At 36.4% G+C, this 19,875-nt stretch overlaps 1 protein-coding gene across 2 annotated transcripts in view; it reads left to right on the top strand.

Moving 5' to 3' along the window:
* The first annotated feature begins 2,974 nt into the window (after positions 1 to 2,974).
* Positions 2,975 to 19,875, top strand: part of LOC111145150 (solute carrier family 38 member 11) — a 52,239-nt gene continuing 35,338 nt past the window's right edge. The window contains exons 1-7 of one of the 2 annotated variants that reach the window (XM_022499851.1): positions 2,975 to 3,296; positions 3,775 to 3,892; positions 6,563 to 6,637; positions 11,353 to 11,487; positions 12,419 to 12,484; positions 16,244 to 16,350; positions 18,345 to 18,424. In XM_022499851.1, coding sequence (XP_022355559.1) covers positions 3,258 to 3,296; positions 3,775 to 3,892; positions 6,563 to 6,637; positions 11,353 to 11,487; positions 12,419 to 12,484; positions 16,244 to 16,350; positions 18,345 to 18,424 — 620 coding nt within the window. In that variant the 5' untranslated portion in view covers positions 2,975 to 3,257. Of the gene's footprint in view, positions 3,297 to 3,774; positions 3,893 to 6,562; positions 6,638 to 11,352; positions 11,488 to 12,418; positions 12,485 to 16,243; positions 16,351 to 18,344; positions 18,425 to 19,875 lie in introns of those variants that run through there. The other variant, XM_022499843.1, reaches the window with a different exon arrangement.

The following is a 19,875-nucleotide window of genomic DNA, read 5'->3' as shown; positions in this document are numbered from 1 at the left end:
CGATATCTTTATTTATCCTACTTATCCATGAATTTGCTATTTCTTTCCATTTATTTAGACCTTATTTAATTTCTCTTGATTATTGTAATTTTTTCTAAACAGACTGTGCACATCTTTGGTTGAATTTCTTCCTAAATATTTCATTTTCTCTGACAATATTAAAAATTAGTTTATTTTTGTTATAATATCTAGTTGTTTGTTGTTGCTGTAGAAAAATTAATATATTTGCAGGTAACTCTTGTATCTAGGCAACTCCCTAAAGTCTCTTATTACTTCTAATATTTTCCCTTCTAATATTTTATTCTGATCTTTTTACAAAAATAATCTTATTATCTGAAAATGATGGCTTTACTTCTACCTTTCAAATCCTCATATCTCTAATTTCTTTTTCTTTTCTTATTGCTTAAGGCTACAGACTCCAACATCATGTTAAATAAAAGTCATGATAATGGGTATTTTTGTTTCATTTCTTAATTAAATGAATGTGCTCCTAAAATTTCCTCATTAATGAAAATATCTGCTATAACTTATTAGTTTAAGGAAGTTGTCTTCTATTTCTAATTTACAAAGAGGAATTTTTCAATTGTGAATTCAACATTATCAAACTTTTTTCTGTTTTTAGTAAAATAATTACATGGTTTTTCTCATAATCCGTTAATGTGGGAAGTTACACTTACAGATATTTTTTAGTTAAGCCACCCTTTCGTACTTGAGTTATACCCAACTTTTCATGATATTGTTAACTTTTCATACACTATTGGAGTTAATTTGCTAATATTTTATTTGGAATTTTTGAATCTATTTTTTTAGTAAAATAATGCTGGAATTTTCTTTCTCTTAATGCATTTGTATTAGGATTAAGATTACTAATTTTGATTATCAAAAATATATATTTTGCGTAATAAAAAATGACACAAATAGTTTTAAAAGAAAGAAGCTGGGAGAATATATGTGCAAAATATATGACATAAAATTGGCACCCCAAATATATAAGTAACTCTCATAAATCAATAAGAAAAAGACTAACAACCAAAATCAAAAGGGCAAAGGACATAAAATGAAATTCACAAAGAAGACAACCTAAATATTTAATTATATTCATGAAATAGTATAAAAAGATTCTCAACCACACTATAGACTGGGACAATACAAATTTATACAATAAGTATATACCATTTAAAAACCCATTAGAATAACAAAACTTAAAATAAAAAAAGGAAGTTCTGGTGTTTAGACAATGTAAAAAAACAGGAATTCCATCACTGCTGGTGGAAGTGTTATTGGTACTACCAATTTGAAGAGCAATTTGGGAATATTTTGTGAAGTTTAAATATGCATGACTTATTTCCTAACAATTCTACTGCTAAAGAATCTGTCACTTAATATGCTCCAGAAGGGTGTAAAATTAGAACCTTAACAACCTTCCTTCAGTAGGAGGATGGCTAACTGAACTGTGAGAGATAAAATGAATAAACCTGCTTATATCTATATAATATATCTTGAAAACTACATATTGGGTAAACAAACACTAATGCTAGTGGGAAAAATAACATGTACAATATGTACAAAAATAATATGTACATATATTATTTATGGCTACAATTGAATGAGTTAAAATATAAAGCATGGATAGAAAAGATATACACCAACTTCATAAATTAGATGACTTCAGGGATGAAGAGAAAGGAATGGGGATGGACAAAGGGGTTTCCATTGGGACATTAAATGTTTAGTTTTTCAGTAGAAGAAAATATGACAAAATGTTAACATTTGTTGGGGTGTCCGGGTGGCTCAGTCTGTTGAGCTATGACTCTTGATTTCAGATGAGGTCATGATATTAGGGTACTGGGATCCAACCCGGGGAAGGGTTCTCTGCTCAACATGGAGTCTCTTGGGGATTCTCTCCCTCTCTCTCCCCTTGCTCAAGCTCTCTCTCTCTCTCTCTCTCTCTCTCCCCTCTCATAAATAAATAAATAAATAAATAAATAAATAAATAAATCTGTTTAAAAATGTTAACATCTGTGGGGCACCTGTGTGACTCAGATGGTTAATCAACTGCCTTGGGCTCAGGTCATGATCCCAGGGTCAAAATGGAGCCTGGAGGGGACTCTGTGCTCAGCAGGAAGTCTGCTTCTACCTGTACCCACCATGTTCTCTCTCTCTGAAATAAATAAAATCTTTCTTTTAATGTTAACATTTGTTAATTTGACATAGAGCATATTTTATAATTCTCTTTAGCTTTTTTCATGTTTTTTAAATGTTTCATAATTTAAAGAACTTCTTTAATACGTATTTGGTAAGTAGGGTATTATATTACCACTCTTACTGTCCTTGAAACCTTTCTCTATGTATTCCCTTTGTGATTGAATATTCCCTGGGCCAGTTTCCTCATCTGTCATACAAGGGTGTATAGGTGATCACTGAAGATTCTTTCTACCTCAGATACTCTAAGTGCTTTCCTTTTCCCATCCCCCTTACACTTCCCTCCTACCTGCTTTTAAGATTCACTACCTGAATCCATCAGCGATCCATCTCCTTTTCCACTCTTAAGTCTCCTTTTCTGAAAAGTCATCAGGAAACATTTAACCGAAGCATGCTTAGTAATCAACTTAGCTAAAACTCTAGAAAAGTTTTTGTTTGGTTGGTTGTTTTACATTTAAAATAAAAGTCCTACATGTTCATCTAGCATCTCTGATGCAGAAGATGTGTAGGGAGTAGGAGGAGGTGGTATTAAGTAAGAAACGATGCTCCACTGGAGCAGAGGTACTACTGCGTTCTTACCTGGACGTCAGTCTCCAGCCAAAAAGCTGCTAACTGTGGGATGGACTCAAATGAAGGCACCGTAACTCTTTTCACAATCTGGGCAAGGCAGCGTGGGGCGGAACACACTGTACTTTCCAACTGGAGGTAGGGTGGAAAAGGAGGGTGCAGGGAAAGAGGGCTGCCCACATCAGAAACATCCTGTAGCATCCCCTCGTATTAGGAAGGTGCATTGGCTGGGCAAGCTCCCGGAAGAAAGCGCCCCGGGCTGCTGCTGTAGCCGAGGGAGCTCTGAGCTGCAGCCCGCGCGCCAGGGGAGCCGAGGAGGTGGGGCCAGGGGCGACCGCCGGACCGCTCGCTCCCCTCTCCCGTCGCGTGCGCGCGTGCGCGCGTGCGCGCGAACTCCAGCTGGAGGAGGTCGCCGAGGAGGATGGTCAGGCTTGACTAGGCTACCGAGGCCCTCAAGCCTTCCACGTGCTGAGGACTCTGTAGCGGCCATGGGCTACCAGGCACAGGGGCCCGTCATCCCGCAGCAGGTAAAGCCGGGACGTGGGGCAGCTTCTGAAGCCAGGTCCTTTCCAATTTCATTCAGCCTGCAATAGAGAGCCGCTGACTTCACCGGAGTCTTGGTTTAGCACCGCGGAAAGTTCTCCAGGAGAAAAAGTTTTGCCTCCATCTTTTTTTTTTTTTTTCTCGACAGGCACTTTTCAATATAACCCCTTTAATTTCACAAAATCGCATCATTGACTCCCTAAACAGATCCTGTATTCTGGGATTCCGTGCGGCAGCCCTTGAACTTGGCGCAGCTGTAATTGGGACATTTTAGAATGGAGTTTGTCTACAATGCTCTGTTGAATTACCTGTTACTCTTAGTCATTATGTTCTTATAGTTACTGACATTACTAATTATTACTACTAATGTCGTGTGGGTGTCCTGCATTGCGTATTTGTCTGACACTTTTCTAATTTTTTGACCTAGTGAATATTTAATTGCCATCTTATATATTAAAATAGAGCAATCTAGATGACAGAGAAACCCTCGTTTCTGAACAGAAGCACAAAGGGAAAACTTATCACCAGTTCACAGCTGTTTTTAATGTTGTCAACTCGATTATAGGATCTGGTATAATAGGTAAGTGTTGTTTTGTTTTGTTTTGAATTTTAAGTGAAAAGACGAAATTTAAAATGCTTACCATGTTACTAGCATTGATTATTTTTAAGGAAAAAAATCTTAAATAATAAAGTTGGTAATTTTTCCCATTAAAAACCTTCCTTTTTTCCCAGTGTAACTATGTGAATCATACCAACGTCTTTTATGCTGAGATGGGACTGTGATTCAGACTTTTTCCTCATTTGAGAGCATCCTTCGTATGTGATAGATTAAGGTGGAACTGCATATGGGATATGCCAAATTTATTTTTATGGGTTATATGGTCAATTGATAATACTACCTAATATACTTTTTCCCTTTTCCTGAAATATCTACCATTACTTAAACCACCTTTCTGTGACCTTCTAGAGTGTAAATCTCCAGATATTTGGAAGTATTGAAGGTACATAAGTTTAATGTGAAAACAACAGTCTTGTGAAAATTAAATACATAACAGTATTTCCTTACCTATCTATACAGTTTTAATTTTAAAGTACAAACTTATAATGATATATTAATTTAAAGTATCACTTAATCAATAAGTAGATATTGGTTAAATGAAAATGCATAGATTATTTTATTTATCAAAGGAGCCAAATAATCAGTAGATTATTCATTGTAGACAACGAGCATGAAAGAAATGAGCAGCTCATATTTTCCCAGTTTGAACCAAGAGGAAAATTCTGACAAAATAAAGTGTGTTGCATTATAGTAATTAAGGCAATTATTTTTTCAGTGCTGATTTATCTTTTTTTAAGATTTTAATTATTTATTAGAGAGAGAGTGTGTGCACAAGTGGTGGGGGCAGCGGGAATGGGAGAAGCAGGCTCCCCTCTGAGCAGGGAGCCTGATGCAGGGCTCCATCCCAGGACCCCTGGATCATGACCTAAGCTGAAGGCAGACACTTAACCAACTGAGCCACCCAGGCACCCCTAATTATTCTTTCTTTTATTTGAAAAACCCAATTTAAGAAAAAGCAAGGACAAAACAAAATCCTGCAATATGCATTAAGAACACTACTTTTTCCTGTAAAGTTTTAACATTTTAATTACAGTCATCACTGAACATTTACCTGAATTGAGTTACTTTTTTCACCTTTTGCAAGCTGATGTGTTTCTTGATATTTCCTGCTTCCATATACAGACATTCTTTTTAATGGCACATAAAGTAGAGGTACGTGAGGCAAAGTAATCAAGTAGGGGCAAAGATTTGTTTGAAATTCTACCCCTATGGATTAGGGAGTTGTAGACAGCTCTACCTGGCAGAATTCCAGAGTTAATTCCTGAAGTTTAAGCTGATTCATGTCAGCAACATTAAAAAATATCTCTTAATTATGTTCAGCAGATTTTTTTTTTTTAAGATTTTATTTATCCATTTGACAGAGATCACAAGCAGGCAGAGAGGCAGGCAGAGAGAGAGGAGGAAGCAGTCTCCCCGCTGAGCAGAGAGCCGGATGCGGGGCTCGATCCCAGGACCCTGGGATCATGACCTGAGCTGAAGGCGGAGGCTTTAAACCACTGAGCCACCCAGGCGCCCCTGTTCAGCAGATTTTTAAGGGAAATTTTTCCAGAGAATAAAAGTTCTGGGTGGATATATTTTAAATATGTTTTATGTTAAATATTTTATTGCCCATAATCTAAAATTGACCATTTCCAAAAGAAATTCATAAGAAATACTTTCATATACCCCTTCAGATTTATTAAAAACACTTTTGCTATGCCCAGGTGGCTCAGTCCATTAAACATCTGCCTTCGGCTCAGGTCCTCATCCTAGGGTCCTGGGATGGAGCCCAGGGTAGGGCACCCTCCTCAGCGGGGAGTCTGCTTCTCCCTCTCCCTCTGATCTTACTCCTACTCCTGTTCTTGCTCTCTCTCTTTCTCTCTCTCAAATGAATAAATAAATCTTTTTTTTTTAAATATATAAATAGTAAAAAAAAATTAAAAATTATTAAATAATAAAAAATACTTTTGCCTTCTCATTTTTCTCTCCTGGTTACCCACTTTGATTCTGGAGTCAGTCTTTCCTTACATCCCATAATCCTTTCGTGCTCTTATTTCTGCTTTCCCAGCTAGTGTGTAAGGAAAGCTTTAGTTCATTACTTTCTGTATATTCAAGTTTATATTCCCTCCTGAGCCTGAAGTGAACATTATTTGTGTGAACTGGCATCTGTTTTTCATTTGCTCCTTTCTTATTCTTATTCCATCGCCTTAAGAACTTGCTCTCTTTTTTTTTTTTTTTTAAAGATTTTATTTATTTGTCAGAGAGAGAGAGGGAGAGAGAGCAAGCACAGGCAGACAGAATGGCAGGCAGAGGCAGAGGGAGAAGCAGGCTCCCTGATGAGCAAGGAGCCCGATGTGGGACTCGATCCCAGGACGCTGGGATCATGACCTGAGCCGAAGGCAGCTGCCCAACCAACTGAGCCACCCAGGCGTCCCAAGAACTTACTCTCTTGACCTGTCCTTAGCTTGCATTTTCTTCTGAAATAACATTAATATGTTAACATTTAATTTGAGTAGCTGTATGCACTGTTTACAACCATGTCCTATAAAATGTCAATTTACTTAGCCTGTTATATACAGGAATTGGGGGGAGGCTTCTATATTTCTATATGTTTTATTAATGTGGTGGGTGGGGCGTTTTATATTTTTCCAGGATTGCCTTATTCAATGAAGCAAGCTGGTTTTCCTCTGGGAATACTACTTTTATTCGGGGTTTCATATGTTACAGGTAAAATACTACATAATTGCTTTTTCCTGCAACTTAAATTATGCAATGATGATTACACACACACACACACACACAAAATAATTGAATTTCCTAATTAAGAAGTGCATCAAATAACTCTAAAGAATTCAGACATTTACATCTGAGAAGATTTACTCTTCCTGCTAATCCTCTGAACAGATTAGAAAAGCATTATATATTACCAAGCCTAAATCCTTTTCATGTGCCTTTTTCACTTTATGCATAGAATGGTAGACGGGGGAGCCATTTTAAAGGCTGATTAATGCTGAAAGAGACTGCTTTGAAATTGTAGACAACCAGGCCTTCTTTTCCCACAAAAACCTTAAGCAAGTGTACATGAATGAGCAACATTTTCTAGCAATTTTGGTGCAGGTACAACTGAAAGGGCTGGTGCTCAGCCAGCTGGGTTTACCACCCACTCCCCACCTCTCCTGTGCCTGCCCAGCCTCTCTGCCTGCCACTATCTTTAAGCAATAAGGTGCTTCTGTATCACTTCTGCTTTCCTCTTCCCGTGTAACCTGTTCGTTCACACTCATGTTTTGCCATTCCTCCATCTGAGTGCAGGCTTTACAACTCGTAGTCACCTCCTCTTTCTGCTGTTCTCATCCCTGCCCTGTCATACCACCAGCGCACCTCATGACAACCACAGGGTCCTTCCTCTACCTTAGAATTACTGTAGAAAAGGCAGTGATCACAAACAGATACCACCTGCAGTGGTTCTTTTTACGGTGGCCACTATGTGTGGTCACTTAGGTGCCCTTTTACCGGGGAATGCAAAACACCCCAGCCTTGTTTTTTCAGTGTTGACCTGGCTCTCGATGGCACCAGCTTCCTGTGAAGTTACAATCCCCAGCCACCATTTCCCCACAGCCTTCAGCTAATGACTGTCTATTAGGAACATAAAAGCTGTGTGCGCGCGTGCGCACACACAGGCACACCTGCGCCCCGAGAGACCAATGCGTGTTGCAGGTGCAGCTACTCTCCATCAGAGACAATCTCCATGCCGAACTGTTTCTCCAGCCCTAACCTGTCACTCCCATTCTCTTGAAGAGCTTTCCTCAAAGTCCCGCGTCCCACGAATCTCTGACTCAGCTCTGCTTCCAGAGACCCTGATGGAGATGCCATGTCCTCATAAAATCTCAGGTTTTGAAGGCCAGCCTGTAACTCTGCCATTTTTTCCCCCTCAGGCTGAGGAAGAGAGAATAAAGCATGCTATAGATACCCAAAGCACTGGACTGCCTTCCTCCCTCCTTTCTTCCCACCTCCTGTTCTCCCTAAACCTAAACTACTTTGAGCCTCTACAGCTCTTACTTTGTCACTTAACATCCATAACGTAGTAACTTGGGATCTCTAACACTGCTTATTCAGGGTTGTTGGTGTTTAAAAACTGCACTCCATTCACGAGAGCATTCACCACACTAAAAAATCCCACTCAAGGATTACCCTTGTCATTTTTAATTTCCTGTTTCCCAGTCAGTCAGCACTGACAAATAATTAATTTCCACCCGGGCATAATAACCATGGCTTATTTAAGTACATAGTAAACATTTGCGCACACTGTAAACTGTAGGGAAAAAAAATTTTAAATGTGTATCACCTAAGAATTAAATAGTTGAGGTGAATTAAGTCACATTATACACAAATAAATCATAATGTGAATAACTTTCTCAACTAATGCTATGCATATACTTGCAGCAATGACTGTGAGCAGCCCTTTGAAAAGTTATATATTGCAAATTTATTAATCAGTAAAAATTACTCTTGTTAGTTCAGTTGCATGATCAAAATCTTTAAATGATTTTGATGAATAAAGGATGACCACACAGAAGCAATAAAATGCATAGACTATGATTCATTTTATTTCTTAATTAGGCTTTTAAGAGGAAAATCTACAAGTAAGGTATAATATTAAATCTTTCTTTAAATTGACACTTTAATTACACATTGGTTTTTCTCTATAATTATTATTTTGTCTTTTTAAGTCTCTAATGAGATATGTTCAGCTCAGCAGCTAATTTTTCTAAGGCCTATTTTCATGTTTGTGAAATGTTATGGAATAAGAACAAATTATTTACAAAAAATGTTTCTTTTAATTTATGATTTTCATATTTGTTGGTTAGAGTGTAATAATTTTTATTGTCCAAACGTACATACTGATATGTGTGAAATGATAGAGCTATTGGCATTTAACCCAGTCTCAAAGAAGCAAGTATGTTTTGGGGACAAGGAGGCACCTCCACTGACTGTTTATTACCGAGCAAAGAAAATGGAAGGGCACTCTGAGGAGATGGAAATGTAGAGATGCGTAAGAGAACTGTGTGAGTGATTCCATCTGCTTAAGCATAGGGTTGATGTTTGTGAGTGGAGAGGGAGGAAGTTAGAGGTTTGCAGAGGCATTTATGAAGGCTCCCATGTAATGATAATCATTACCACATCCTGAGGACTAGCTTGATGCTGAGCATAATGCAGCCACTGTATCTAATCCTTCTGACTTCATGAACTAGGTGTTCGTGTTCTACTTTAGCGGAGAAGGAAACTGAGACTTTAGCAGGTTGAAATGACTTGCCCAGAGTCACCAGTTACTAGCAACAGAGTTGAAACTTTGATTAAGTGCATGGATTTTGGAGCCAGACTACCAGGATCTGAGTCCCAACTCTTCCTTTCTAGCCCTGTGAAGTTCAGCAATTTGCTTAGCCTTCTGTGCCTCACTTTTCCCATCTATTAAAGGGGGGAATGGGAGGTAATAATTGCACCTACTTAGAGTTGTTGTGAAGCTTAAGCAAGTTAATATGTATAAAGCATTTAGAAAAAAGCTTGGCACGCAAAAAGTGTTATAAAAGTATTTGCTAGTATTTTTGTGGTTCTTCTCATCGTTATTATTATCAGACTCCAGATACGGTGCTTTCTCCACCACCAGATGCAGCCTATTGAAAATAGCCAAAAGTAACACCAGTTCTCATTCATTTAGCCTCCATAACATGCCAGGCATTGTGGTAGACAGATACATCATAATATTCACAGACTTTTCAAGGTTTGGTGTATGGTTTTACTTTACAGAAGAGACTCAAGAAAGTCAAATTTTTCACCCAAGATCACATAACTAATAAATAATTTTATCTGCCCCATGAAAAGGATTATTTTATCTGAAAGTATTAGAGGATTTCCCTGGAGGATTTTAAGCAGAAGACAAGGTCAGATCTATTATGGTATGGTCAGATGCATCTGGTAGAAGAGGGATGTCAAGAAAATCTTGGTAGGGTGGGAATGTTAAAAGTGTTTTGAAGGGAGGCCACATTGGTGGATGAGAGAATAGGTGTTTTCACAGTAATCTAGGCTAGAAATGATAAAAACCCTAAAATAGAGTAGAGATTAGAAATGAGGGGATATCATTGAATAATCTATGATGCAATTGTTAATGGATTTAGTGACCAAAAGAAGGTAGCAGGTAATGGGTAATGAGAAGTCTAGGGTGATACTCAAATTTCTGTTGGTACTGTTCACAGTTTGGAGAAATAAGATGGAGAAGCAGGTTCCAGAACAAATATATAAATTAGAATTCAGACATTTGAATTTGAGATATCTTTGAGATCTCCAAGATAAATGTTCGTTAGATAGCTAGATATAGAAATTTGGAGTTTGGGAGGAGTCTGGGTTGAAGATGAAGTTTGAGGAATTAATAACATCTGTGTGAAAATTAAAGCTGCAGGCATGAATAAGATCATAGTAGGACATTTGAAGAGTGAGAAAAAAGTCCAAGAATCCAGGTTTTCAACAGAGTAAAAGAAACCGATGAAAAACTATATGATTGTTAGAAAATGTAGGAGGAAATCCAAGAGAAAGTGATGTCACAAAGACCAAGGGAAGGTGATTGAGGAAGAGGAGAATAGTAAACAGAAAAAAAAAAAAGTGCTACCGAGGTAGCAAATTAGATTAAGATTTAGGAGGTGTCAATTTGATTTATCAACTTGGAGCTCATTGGTGAATTTGTTGAAAGACAATTCAATGATTTGGGAGGGAATCAAGGTGGAAAACACATTATAATGATTTCTGTTTTCTTCTTTGTATTTTAATGGATTTCCAAATTATTTAAAGGATAAAAAAAAATCAACGGTGATGGAAGCATGAGCAAGAGAAAAGAAAAAACAAGAATCACACCCTGTGCATAGCTGTGTACCCAATACAACTTAAGTGTCATTCTCTTAACCATAGCTATAAAAGGGAGCTACTAGTAGTACTTCATTATAAAACAAATGATCTGATTCTCCTCAATCTATTTTTTTTCTGAATGCTTACATCATTTTTCATTCTCGGTTTTCACACATTGAACGTTTATGATATATTTGATTACCTACATTCTGCTGCTTGGACAGCTGAGCTGCAGCCTGTTAATAGTTGTTACACTAGCTGGGTTGGGAAAGTAAAACCTGATGCTTTGACTCTAGTCTGCATACCCTCTTCTGTCCAGGTCATTGCACAGATATGTTAAGTGTATTTGCAACTCAACTGAAAAATACATAACTGGAAACACTACTGTTTCATGAAAGGTAATGTTTTATGAAAGGAAAGTAAGCCTTGCCAAGCCAACTGACTGTAGCATTAAACTGAACTCTTCAAAGTTTCTTTCTTTAAGTCAAAACACAAAAAACTTTTGTATTAAATGTAGTCTGACGTTTGTTTAATGGCTGTTTTTGCCACAGACTTTTCCCTTGTTTTACTGATAAAAGGAGGGGCCCTCTCTGGAACAGACACTTACCAATCTTTGGTCAATAAAACCTTCGGCTTTCCAGGATATCTCCTCCTCTCTGTTCTTCAGTTTTTTTATCCTTTTATTGGTAAGTTGAATGTGAAAATGGAAAGTGTAACTCTTTCATAAACATATAACTATTTCTTTAGAAGGTAGTTTTAATAGGAGATTAAAAGTGAATGGGTAAAATTATAGATTTCTTCCGAAGCTGAAATATGTTTTTTTTTGAAAACCTAAGGGTTTGTGGAAGGCATGTGCAAGGCCAACTTGTAGTTTAAATCTGCACTGTAATGGTGGACATGTCCCCTAGCACTTCTTACATAAATTGTTAACATTCAACAACTACCAAATTGACATCATTTTTTAAAATCAGTAATACAGAAGCTATTGGTCAAACCATTAGCTCCTTATGTCTCCACGGAAGGCTAAGAATGTATTTCCCCAAAATCTGACTTTTTCAAATGAGTGAATATTTGGGAGCCTTCACAGTTTTCTATTATTGTTCCTCACTTAGAGCAACGTGTGTATTCCTGAAAACATATGTGGAAACTGAACTTTAATAACAAAAATCACATTTTAAATGACTACAGAAACTCGCTGTTAATTAAAGTTGTTCTGGAAAGAATTCATGAAGTGAAGATGTTTTTGTAACATAAATTGATATTCTCCCATATATTTGTTGACTAGTTATTTTTGAAATTATACATATTTATACTCACAATATATATTTGAAAGAAGTAGGATTATGCCAATATTTGGGAGTAACTGATTACTTTCAAAATAGCTTAAGGGTATTAAGGAGGGCACTTGTGATGGGCACCAGGTGTTGTATGTAAGTGATGAATCACTAAATTCTACACCTGAAACTAATATTACACTGTATGTTAACTAACTGGAATTTAAATAAAAACTTGGGGAAAAAAATAAAGTGTTAAATGCAAAAAAAAAAAAATCAAAATATTCATGATGAAATATATGCTGGCTTCTTGGTGACTGTATTGTTTTAATTATGTTTTTAGCTATGATAAGTTACAACATAATAACTGGAGATACTTTGAGCAAAGTCTTCCAAAGAATTCCAGGAGGTAAGTCCATGTACTTATTTTATGTGATATTCATAGTTAATGTGGTTCATAATAATTTACAACCAAAATACTTACAAGTGTAAGAGTTGGATGACTTCAAGTATCTAGCAATATCCATGATCCATTCTGATCCTAAAGCATTAATCTATTTTTTTAAAGATTTTATTTACTTATGTATTTGTCAGAGAGAGAGAGGGGGAGAACACAAGCAGGCAGAGCAGCAGGCAGAGGCAGAGAGAGAAGCAGGCTCCCCGATGAACAAAGAGCCCAATGTGGGACTTGATCCCAGGACCCTGGGATCATGACCTGAGCCGAAGGCAGCAGCTTAACCAACTGAGCCACCCAGGCATCCCTCAGCATTAATCTATTTTTATAGATAGTTTAGTTCTTATTTAGCTGTTTAAAGGATATCATTACAATTCATCTTATGCTATATATCACCAACTCTATGTAGTAACATTTTTCATGTACTGTTTTTACTATGCCACTTCTAAAATAAGCAAGCTGACTTTTTTCTCCATTATTTGTATTAAGATATAATATAATATAGTAAAAATTAGCCCTTTTTATTTTATTTTTTTTAAGATTTTATTTGTTTATTTGACAGACAGAGATCACAAGTAGGCAGAGAGGCAGGCAGAGAGAGAGAGGAGGAAGCAGGCTCCCTGCTGAGCAGAGAGCCCAATGAGGGGCTCGATCCCAGGACCCTGAGATCATGACCTGAGCTGAAGGCAGAGGCTTAACCCACTGAGCCACCCAGGCACCCCAAAATTAGCCCTTTTTAATGTTTAGTTCTGTAACATATAGTGTAACAAATGCTTATAGTCACATATCCACAACTACAATCAAAATACAGAACAATTCCTTTATCCACGCTCCAAAATTTTCCTTATTTCCCTGTGTACAAACCTTCTGTCATCTACAGCTCTGGGCAACCACTGATCTGATTCCTCTCCCTGGTTTTACTTTTCCCAGAATGACAAATAAATGGCATCATATAGCACGTACCCTTTCACGCCTGGCGTCCTTCACTTAGTATATTGCATTTGAGATTAATCCAAGTTCTGCATTGTATCAGAAGTTTGCTCCTTTTTTTTTTTTAATTGCTGAAGAGTATTCCATCATATGAATGTACAACAGTTTATCTGTCCCCCAATGGAGGGACATTTGGGTTGTTTTGTTTGGTATGATTCTGAAAAACCATTTTGAACATTTCAAGCAGACCTTTTCAACATGTGGCACAACCCCATTCCCTCTTCAGCCTTTCACCATATCATGGCAGTTTGAATAATTCCAAGATCATGAGTCTTTTTGTTTGAAGAGCTTCTCACCACACTACACAATCCTCATTTCATAGTGACCTACTCTATAGCTGTTATCATAGTTGAAAATGGTAAAAACACCTTTCCTCTTAGTCCTGAATCACTCCTTCTAGAGACAAACTAACCAAAATAAAACAAAACCTAAAACTAGAAATTGTACTTATTCCTTTCATAGAGTTTAGTGGAAACGGAAATCAGGGAGACTTGAGCATCCAGTCACAGAGCCACTGCTTGCTTGCTGTGTGACCTTAAGAAGGTTAATGCCCTCTCTGAGTTTTAGTTTCTTCATCTCTGAATAATGGAGTATCACCTGCTTCATAGAATTATTGTGTGAAACAACAGAGGTCATACACACAGCGCTTGGCATGTGGTAGGCTGTCCCAACGCCGTTAGCTCTTAGCAACATCTTCCATTCTAGCCACCAACTACAAATCTTGCTTTCATAAACTGAGATCATGAGAGTAGATAGAATGCTAAGGAAAAATGCAAAGAATATACTGTCATATATAAAATTTGACCTAATTATGTAAATTTTCTATTTTCATAACCAACTAAGGAAAAAACAAGAAAAAATATATTCACATGTAAACTGTGATTATCTTTTAATTACAGGATTCATGAGATTTTTATTTCCTTTGTCTTCTTGGTCTTTCAAAGGAGCATATATTAATTTAGAAAAATCTTGTTATCACTTTATCTTCATTTAAAATGCTTATTAAGGTGTATTATTTGTTAGAAGATCAGGATAAATAATAGATCTCACCATTAGATCCTTATTTAAAAATGTCCTTTATGGTAATAGAAATCCTTTGTTACTAGCCTCCTCTCTGCTATTCATAGCATTCTATTTCAGTGCTTTTCTAGGACTTAGAATTTTCTTAGTGAAGGAAATCTATATTTTCTACCAAACATATTGGTAAAGCAAATGATTTGAAAGGGTAAACAGAAACAAATAGGCAAGTAATTTAATTCAAATTATGCTCACCAGAAATATGTAAATAGTTGAGTTCAAGGTTTCTGGAACTTGAACTTCCTGTTTTAGTGTTTTGATTCACAACTTTATGATGATTGTTTAGTTATATCTGAGTTAAGCAAATATTCATGATTATTTTATTACACTATATATATAAGCATGTCACATTTACACTACTTTGAAATTGTATCTGGAAACGTCCCTGTAAGTGAGGTTATTAACCATATGAGAAAATTAGTCTCACTTAATTTTCCCAGTAATAAGTTTCTTTCTTTTTTATCTTTTTTTTTTAAGATAGATTTATTTGTTTATTTATTTATTTGACAGACAGAGATCATAAGTAAGCAGAGGCAGGCAGAGAGAGAGGAAGGGAAGCAGGCTCCCTGCTGAGCAGAGAGCCCGATGCGGGGCTCGATCCCAAGACCCTGGGATCATGACCTGAGCCACCCCAGCGCCCCTCTTTTTTTTTTTTTTTTAACCACATTCACTTGCTTATTCTGTAGACTTTAGACTTTGCAGAAATAAATGAACAAAGACTTGGTACCACTGGGGACATTTCCCAAACATAATGATATTCCTTCTTTGAAGGAATTCAATAGGAGCTAAAAAATGTAAGCAGTGGTATCTTCCTTGGAATAGCTATATAGCTATATGTACTTAAGACTGTGATTAGCACAGCCTTAAAAATATATAAATCCTTGGAAGTTTGTCTTATTTTATGTTTACAACTTTTGCTTGTATTTTATGATAGGTGCATGTGCACATACAGGTACAAACCGCCTCCCCAACAATACACAATTATGTACTCATTGGGACAGCCAAGACTCTGCAGTGGATACTGCTTTCAGCAGGGCTTCCCGATGGCTTCCCTATTTTGCTTCTGTCTACTTCTCTTCAGGGAAACCACTTCTTTCTCAATAAAAGTATAGAAATAGAATATTTTTATCTAAGGCTCCAGTCTTGAAGTTTTAAGCCCTACTGTTTCAATCTCTCTAGGATGCAGAATTTAAATTAAAAAAAAAAAAAAAAAAGAGGCTCAGAACATGCCCTCTTTTCATGTAGCTTACTTCCTAGAAAAAGAATTTGCCATTAGAGGGTTTTAGACAAAGGCTGACATCGTGTTTTTAAATCTCTGTACCTTCTAGGTTAAAAGTATATTCTAAGGGGACAACGGAAGGGTAGAAGCAGGAAGACTGATTAGGAAGCTCAAAATAATTTGAATGAAAAATATTGTAAGATTATTTGAACTATAGGTTCACCCTTAAGTTATATTGTATTTACATTTTTGTGAGTTATTTCAATTTTTACATGGTTTTGTGGGATTTATTTACTCAAAATCTTTGTCATTTAGATAACATTTAGTTATTTAAGTCCTTTTTGCCCTTAAATATTTGGCTGTTTCCTTGTATGGCTGGTGTGTTAACTCATACCTATAAAGACTTTATAATATTTATTGTGTTTTAGTTGACCCTGAAAACTTGCTTATTGGTCGCCACTTCATTATTGTGCTTTCCACGGCTGCCTTTGCTCTGCCTTTGTCCTTGTATCGAGATATATCGAAGCTTGGAAAGGTAACTTACATCTTAAAAAGGCTCAGAAATGCACTTTGTTACCCTGCACTGATTTTGTCAAACTTCTGTCTATGTGGCCAAGTTCTTAATTATAGTATTTGTCTTAGTTTCTTTCTTACCTTTCTTTCTAAGGTATATACTCTGATGTCAGACACCATACTTCCAATTTAGAAAATAAAAAGAACTATACTTACACCAAGTCTAATTTACTGAAAAAATGTTCTATCATTTTTTATGGATAGTGGTTTAAACAATTTAAGTTAGACTAAGTATAAGAAGTAAGGATGAATCACTTCACTGGCTCAAAATTTTTTTGTAAACTACGGTGTATTTTAAGTATCAATATGTCATGGCTCAATTCACGAGAATTTGGTCAGTGTATACGAATCTTATTGCTAAAGAAAAATGATGATGCATTTCTAATGAAACCAACAAAATAATTCTTTAACTACCATAAGGTATCATTAGCCTTTATCTATCCATATTTTTATTTCCTTACTCTAAAGGAGTGTTTGTATTTTATGCAGAATATTATTGGCATTATATCTACATTATGCCAAGCACCCTGATGAGTTTTTTAAAAGGGCTCTTTATATATTTTTATGTTCTAATTTGAAAAGTTAAGTGGAAAAAAAAAAAAAAAAGAAAAAAGAAAAGTTAAGTGAATTTTACTTTTCACTGTGATGTTTCATGTGTATCCACAGTTATGGATCCTTCCTTAAGGATCTTGTTATTGGTCCTATTACCCATGGTCCTTCCAGGTAAAGCTGAGAGTGAGAAGATACTCCAAAGTATTCTGACCACTCTACCTTTGTTCCCTAACAGACTTCCAGAAATAAATAAGAGTTCATCAAAAGCAGCTTTTTTGTGAATTATCTGAAATGCTCAACAATTTTCCATTTCCCATGTTGTAGGCATAAATGTTATCTTCTGAGAGCAGAAGGCCAGGCATTCATGAAAAGAAAGCTAATATTCTATCATATTACTAATACCTAAACATCTTTCCCTAAGTGTTCCTTAAAAGTGTCATCTTGGAATATTGAAGTAAATCTCCCAGTGAGTAAACCTAGAGCAGCTAGGAGCCCTGATCTGGAGTCAGGGTGCTTGCATTTGAATTCTTCTGCCGCATTCTGTGTGACCTTGGAAATGTTACTTAAAATCCCTTCCTCTGTAGATCAGAGGACTCATTACAGAACATTCCTTCTAGTTAAAAACCAACAACCCAGGAAACAAGGTTAATGATAACCAAATGAAATAAAAGCAAATTTACATTATGTTTTTCTTATTAGAGAAAGAAGTCAAAAATGTGCTCATTTATTAAAAACAATTAAGGGCAGAAACACAGATATAATAACAAGTGCACAGAACACATACACACAGACCAGTTTATATTTTAACCAGTTGAAATAGTGACAGACTAGAAAGGAAAAAGCAAAGACTTTAGAAACACAGACCAAAGGGCAAAATCAAATAGGAAAACTAGACTAAAAGAACTAGAGAACAGAAGGGAAAAAAGAGAGGCACCCCAAAAGTGTGTGTGAGTGGGTGTGTGTCGGGGGAGGGTGTGTGTCTTGATAGGGGGAGGGTAAGGTAAAGACAAAAGCAGAAGAAGCAAGTATAGATAGGAAAAAAGCACAAGTCAACACCAAAATAGGACTGAGGAAGAAAGAAACAACTTTCATTTGAATTTTATAAACTAAAACCACCAGTTTTGTTTCGTATTCAGTAGGCCACTAAAAACATTTAAAGCCATGTTGCAAGATTAGTCATATATGATACTTGCCTCCCTATTTGGGGGGAAAAAATGATACCATTTTCAATAAAAAGTTACATGCCTGAGATTATCAACAACGGTCTATAAGAAAAAACTACTACAGGATTGTCTAAACAAAAGCTGTATATATGTTTACTCAAGTAAAAAGAGAAACATCTAATATTTTCAATACAATAATCTCTCTTCCAAACAGATAATGCCTTTACATTTTCTTTTGCAGATCTCTTTTCTTTCTACAGTTTTAACAACGCTGATTCTTGGAATTGTAATGGCAAGGGTAGTCTCATTGGGTCCATATATGTAAGTTTTGTTGCTATATTGGTTAGTCTTTACTTTATAGCCTTCACATAGATATTTATATGACATATGGTAAATGCTGAAGTATAAAGTAATTATGGTACCAGAAGCACCATTTATCTTTAGTATTTGACAAAATGAGAGAAGATAATTACATCTACACAGACAGGCATTTTCCATTTGGCCCCTCTATGGCTGATGAAATTAAACTGAGTTTACTTTGTATGTTAATGACCGGTCCTAAGAATTAGAATAAGGAAGAGATTTCGAATAGTGAGACATAGGAATGAAGTGTAGAGCACTTGGGAGGGAAAATGGTAAATGGCAGAAATTTTTATATCTATCCCAGAGAGGGATTTGTTCTTAACAGAGTTTCACCAATATAGGCTGAAATGAGAAGAATAAAGAATATAGTGGAAGTTTTCTCCATTAGAGGACATGTAATCACTTGGCAAACCACCCTTTATTCTCTACTGAGGTTATATTCTTTGATTATTTTGTGTTAAAATGCTTTTGTCATTTGTGAACTAATGGCGGTAGCCTGTGAATGTTGCCTGTGAGGGGGGAAAGAAAAGGAAACCTGTTGAATAACTACCCGTGATAATGTGGTTCCCAAGGTAACTTCTTTTTCCTATTGATTAACTGTCATGCAAGATCACCTCATTTGCAACTTCATGTGCTTCTGTCTGGTTTCTTAGTCTACCAGGAAAGTTCCAAAAATTGTGCCTCAAATTTATTTGGAAGGAATTATGAAACATATAGTCTAATTGTATTTGCTATAATCTTTACTTTGAAAAAAATACCTATTTTTTAAAGGATTGAAATAAAAGAGAAAAGCATAAATATCTATCGTGTTTATATTAATGTTTTTAAATAACTGAATCCTAGTTCATGGTTGTATTAGCTTAGGCTCCCAGAACAAAATACTATAGAGATCTTAAACAACAGAAATTTATTTTCTCATAGTCCTGGAGGCTGCCAGCATGGTCGGGTTTTGGTGAGAGGTTATCTTCCTAGTTGCAGAAAGCTGCCTTCCTGATGTATCTTCTCGGGGCAGATGCCTAGAGAGACAGCAAGCTCTCTGGTATCTCTACTTAGAAGGACACTAATCCCATCAAGAATGCCCTGTCCTCAAGACCTCTTCTAAACCTAATTATCTCCCCGAAGTCCACATCTCCAGATACCAGCATAAAGGGGCTGGGGCTTCAATATATAAATTTTTGGAGGGAACACAATTCAGTCCTCTGCAATAGCATTTTTGAAATGCTCCCAGTTCCCTTTGCTGTGGCCATTTATTCTCTCATTTAGTGAATGCATACTGAATGCCCGTTGTGTCTAGCTATTTTGCTGCACGGTGAGAGAAAAAGAGCAGAGACAAAAGTCAGCACCTGTTGCAAGTTGTTCATAATCAAGTAGAGAACATTTTAAAAACAAAAAAGAAGAAAAAAGAAACA

This window comes from Enhydra lutris, unplaced genomic scaffold (genome assembly GCF_002288905.1).
Source record: "Enhydra lutris kenyoni isolate GAN:26980312 unplaced genomic scaffold, ASM228890v2 scaffoldscaffold1, whole genome shotgun sequence".
Classification (NCBI taxonomy): domain Eukaryota; kingdom Metazoa; phylum Chordata; class Mammalia; order Carnivora; family Mustelidae; genus Enhydra; species Enhydra lutris.
Note: the sequence above shows the minus strand (reverse complement) of the source record. Positions and strands in the feature narration are given on the sequence as shown.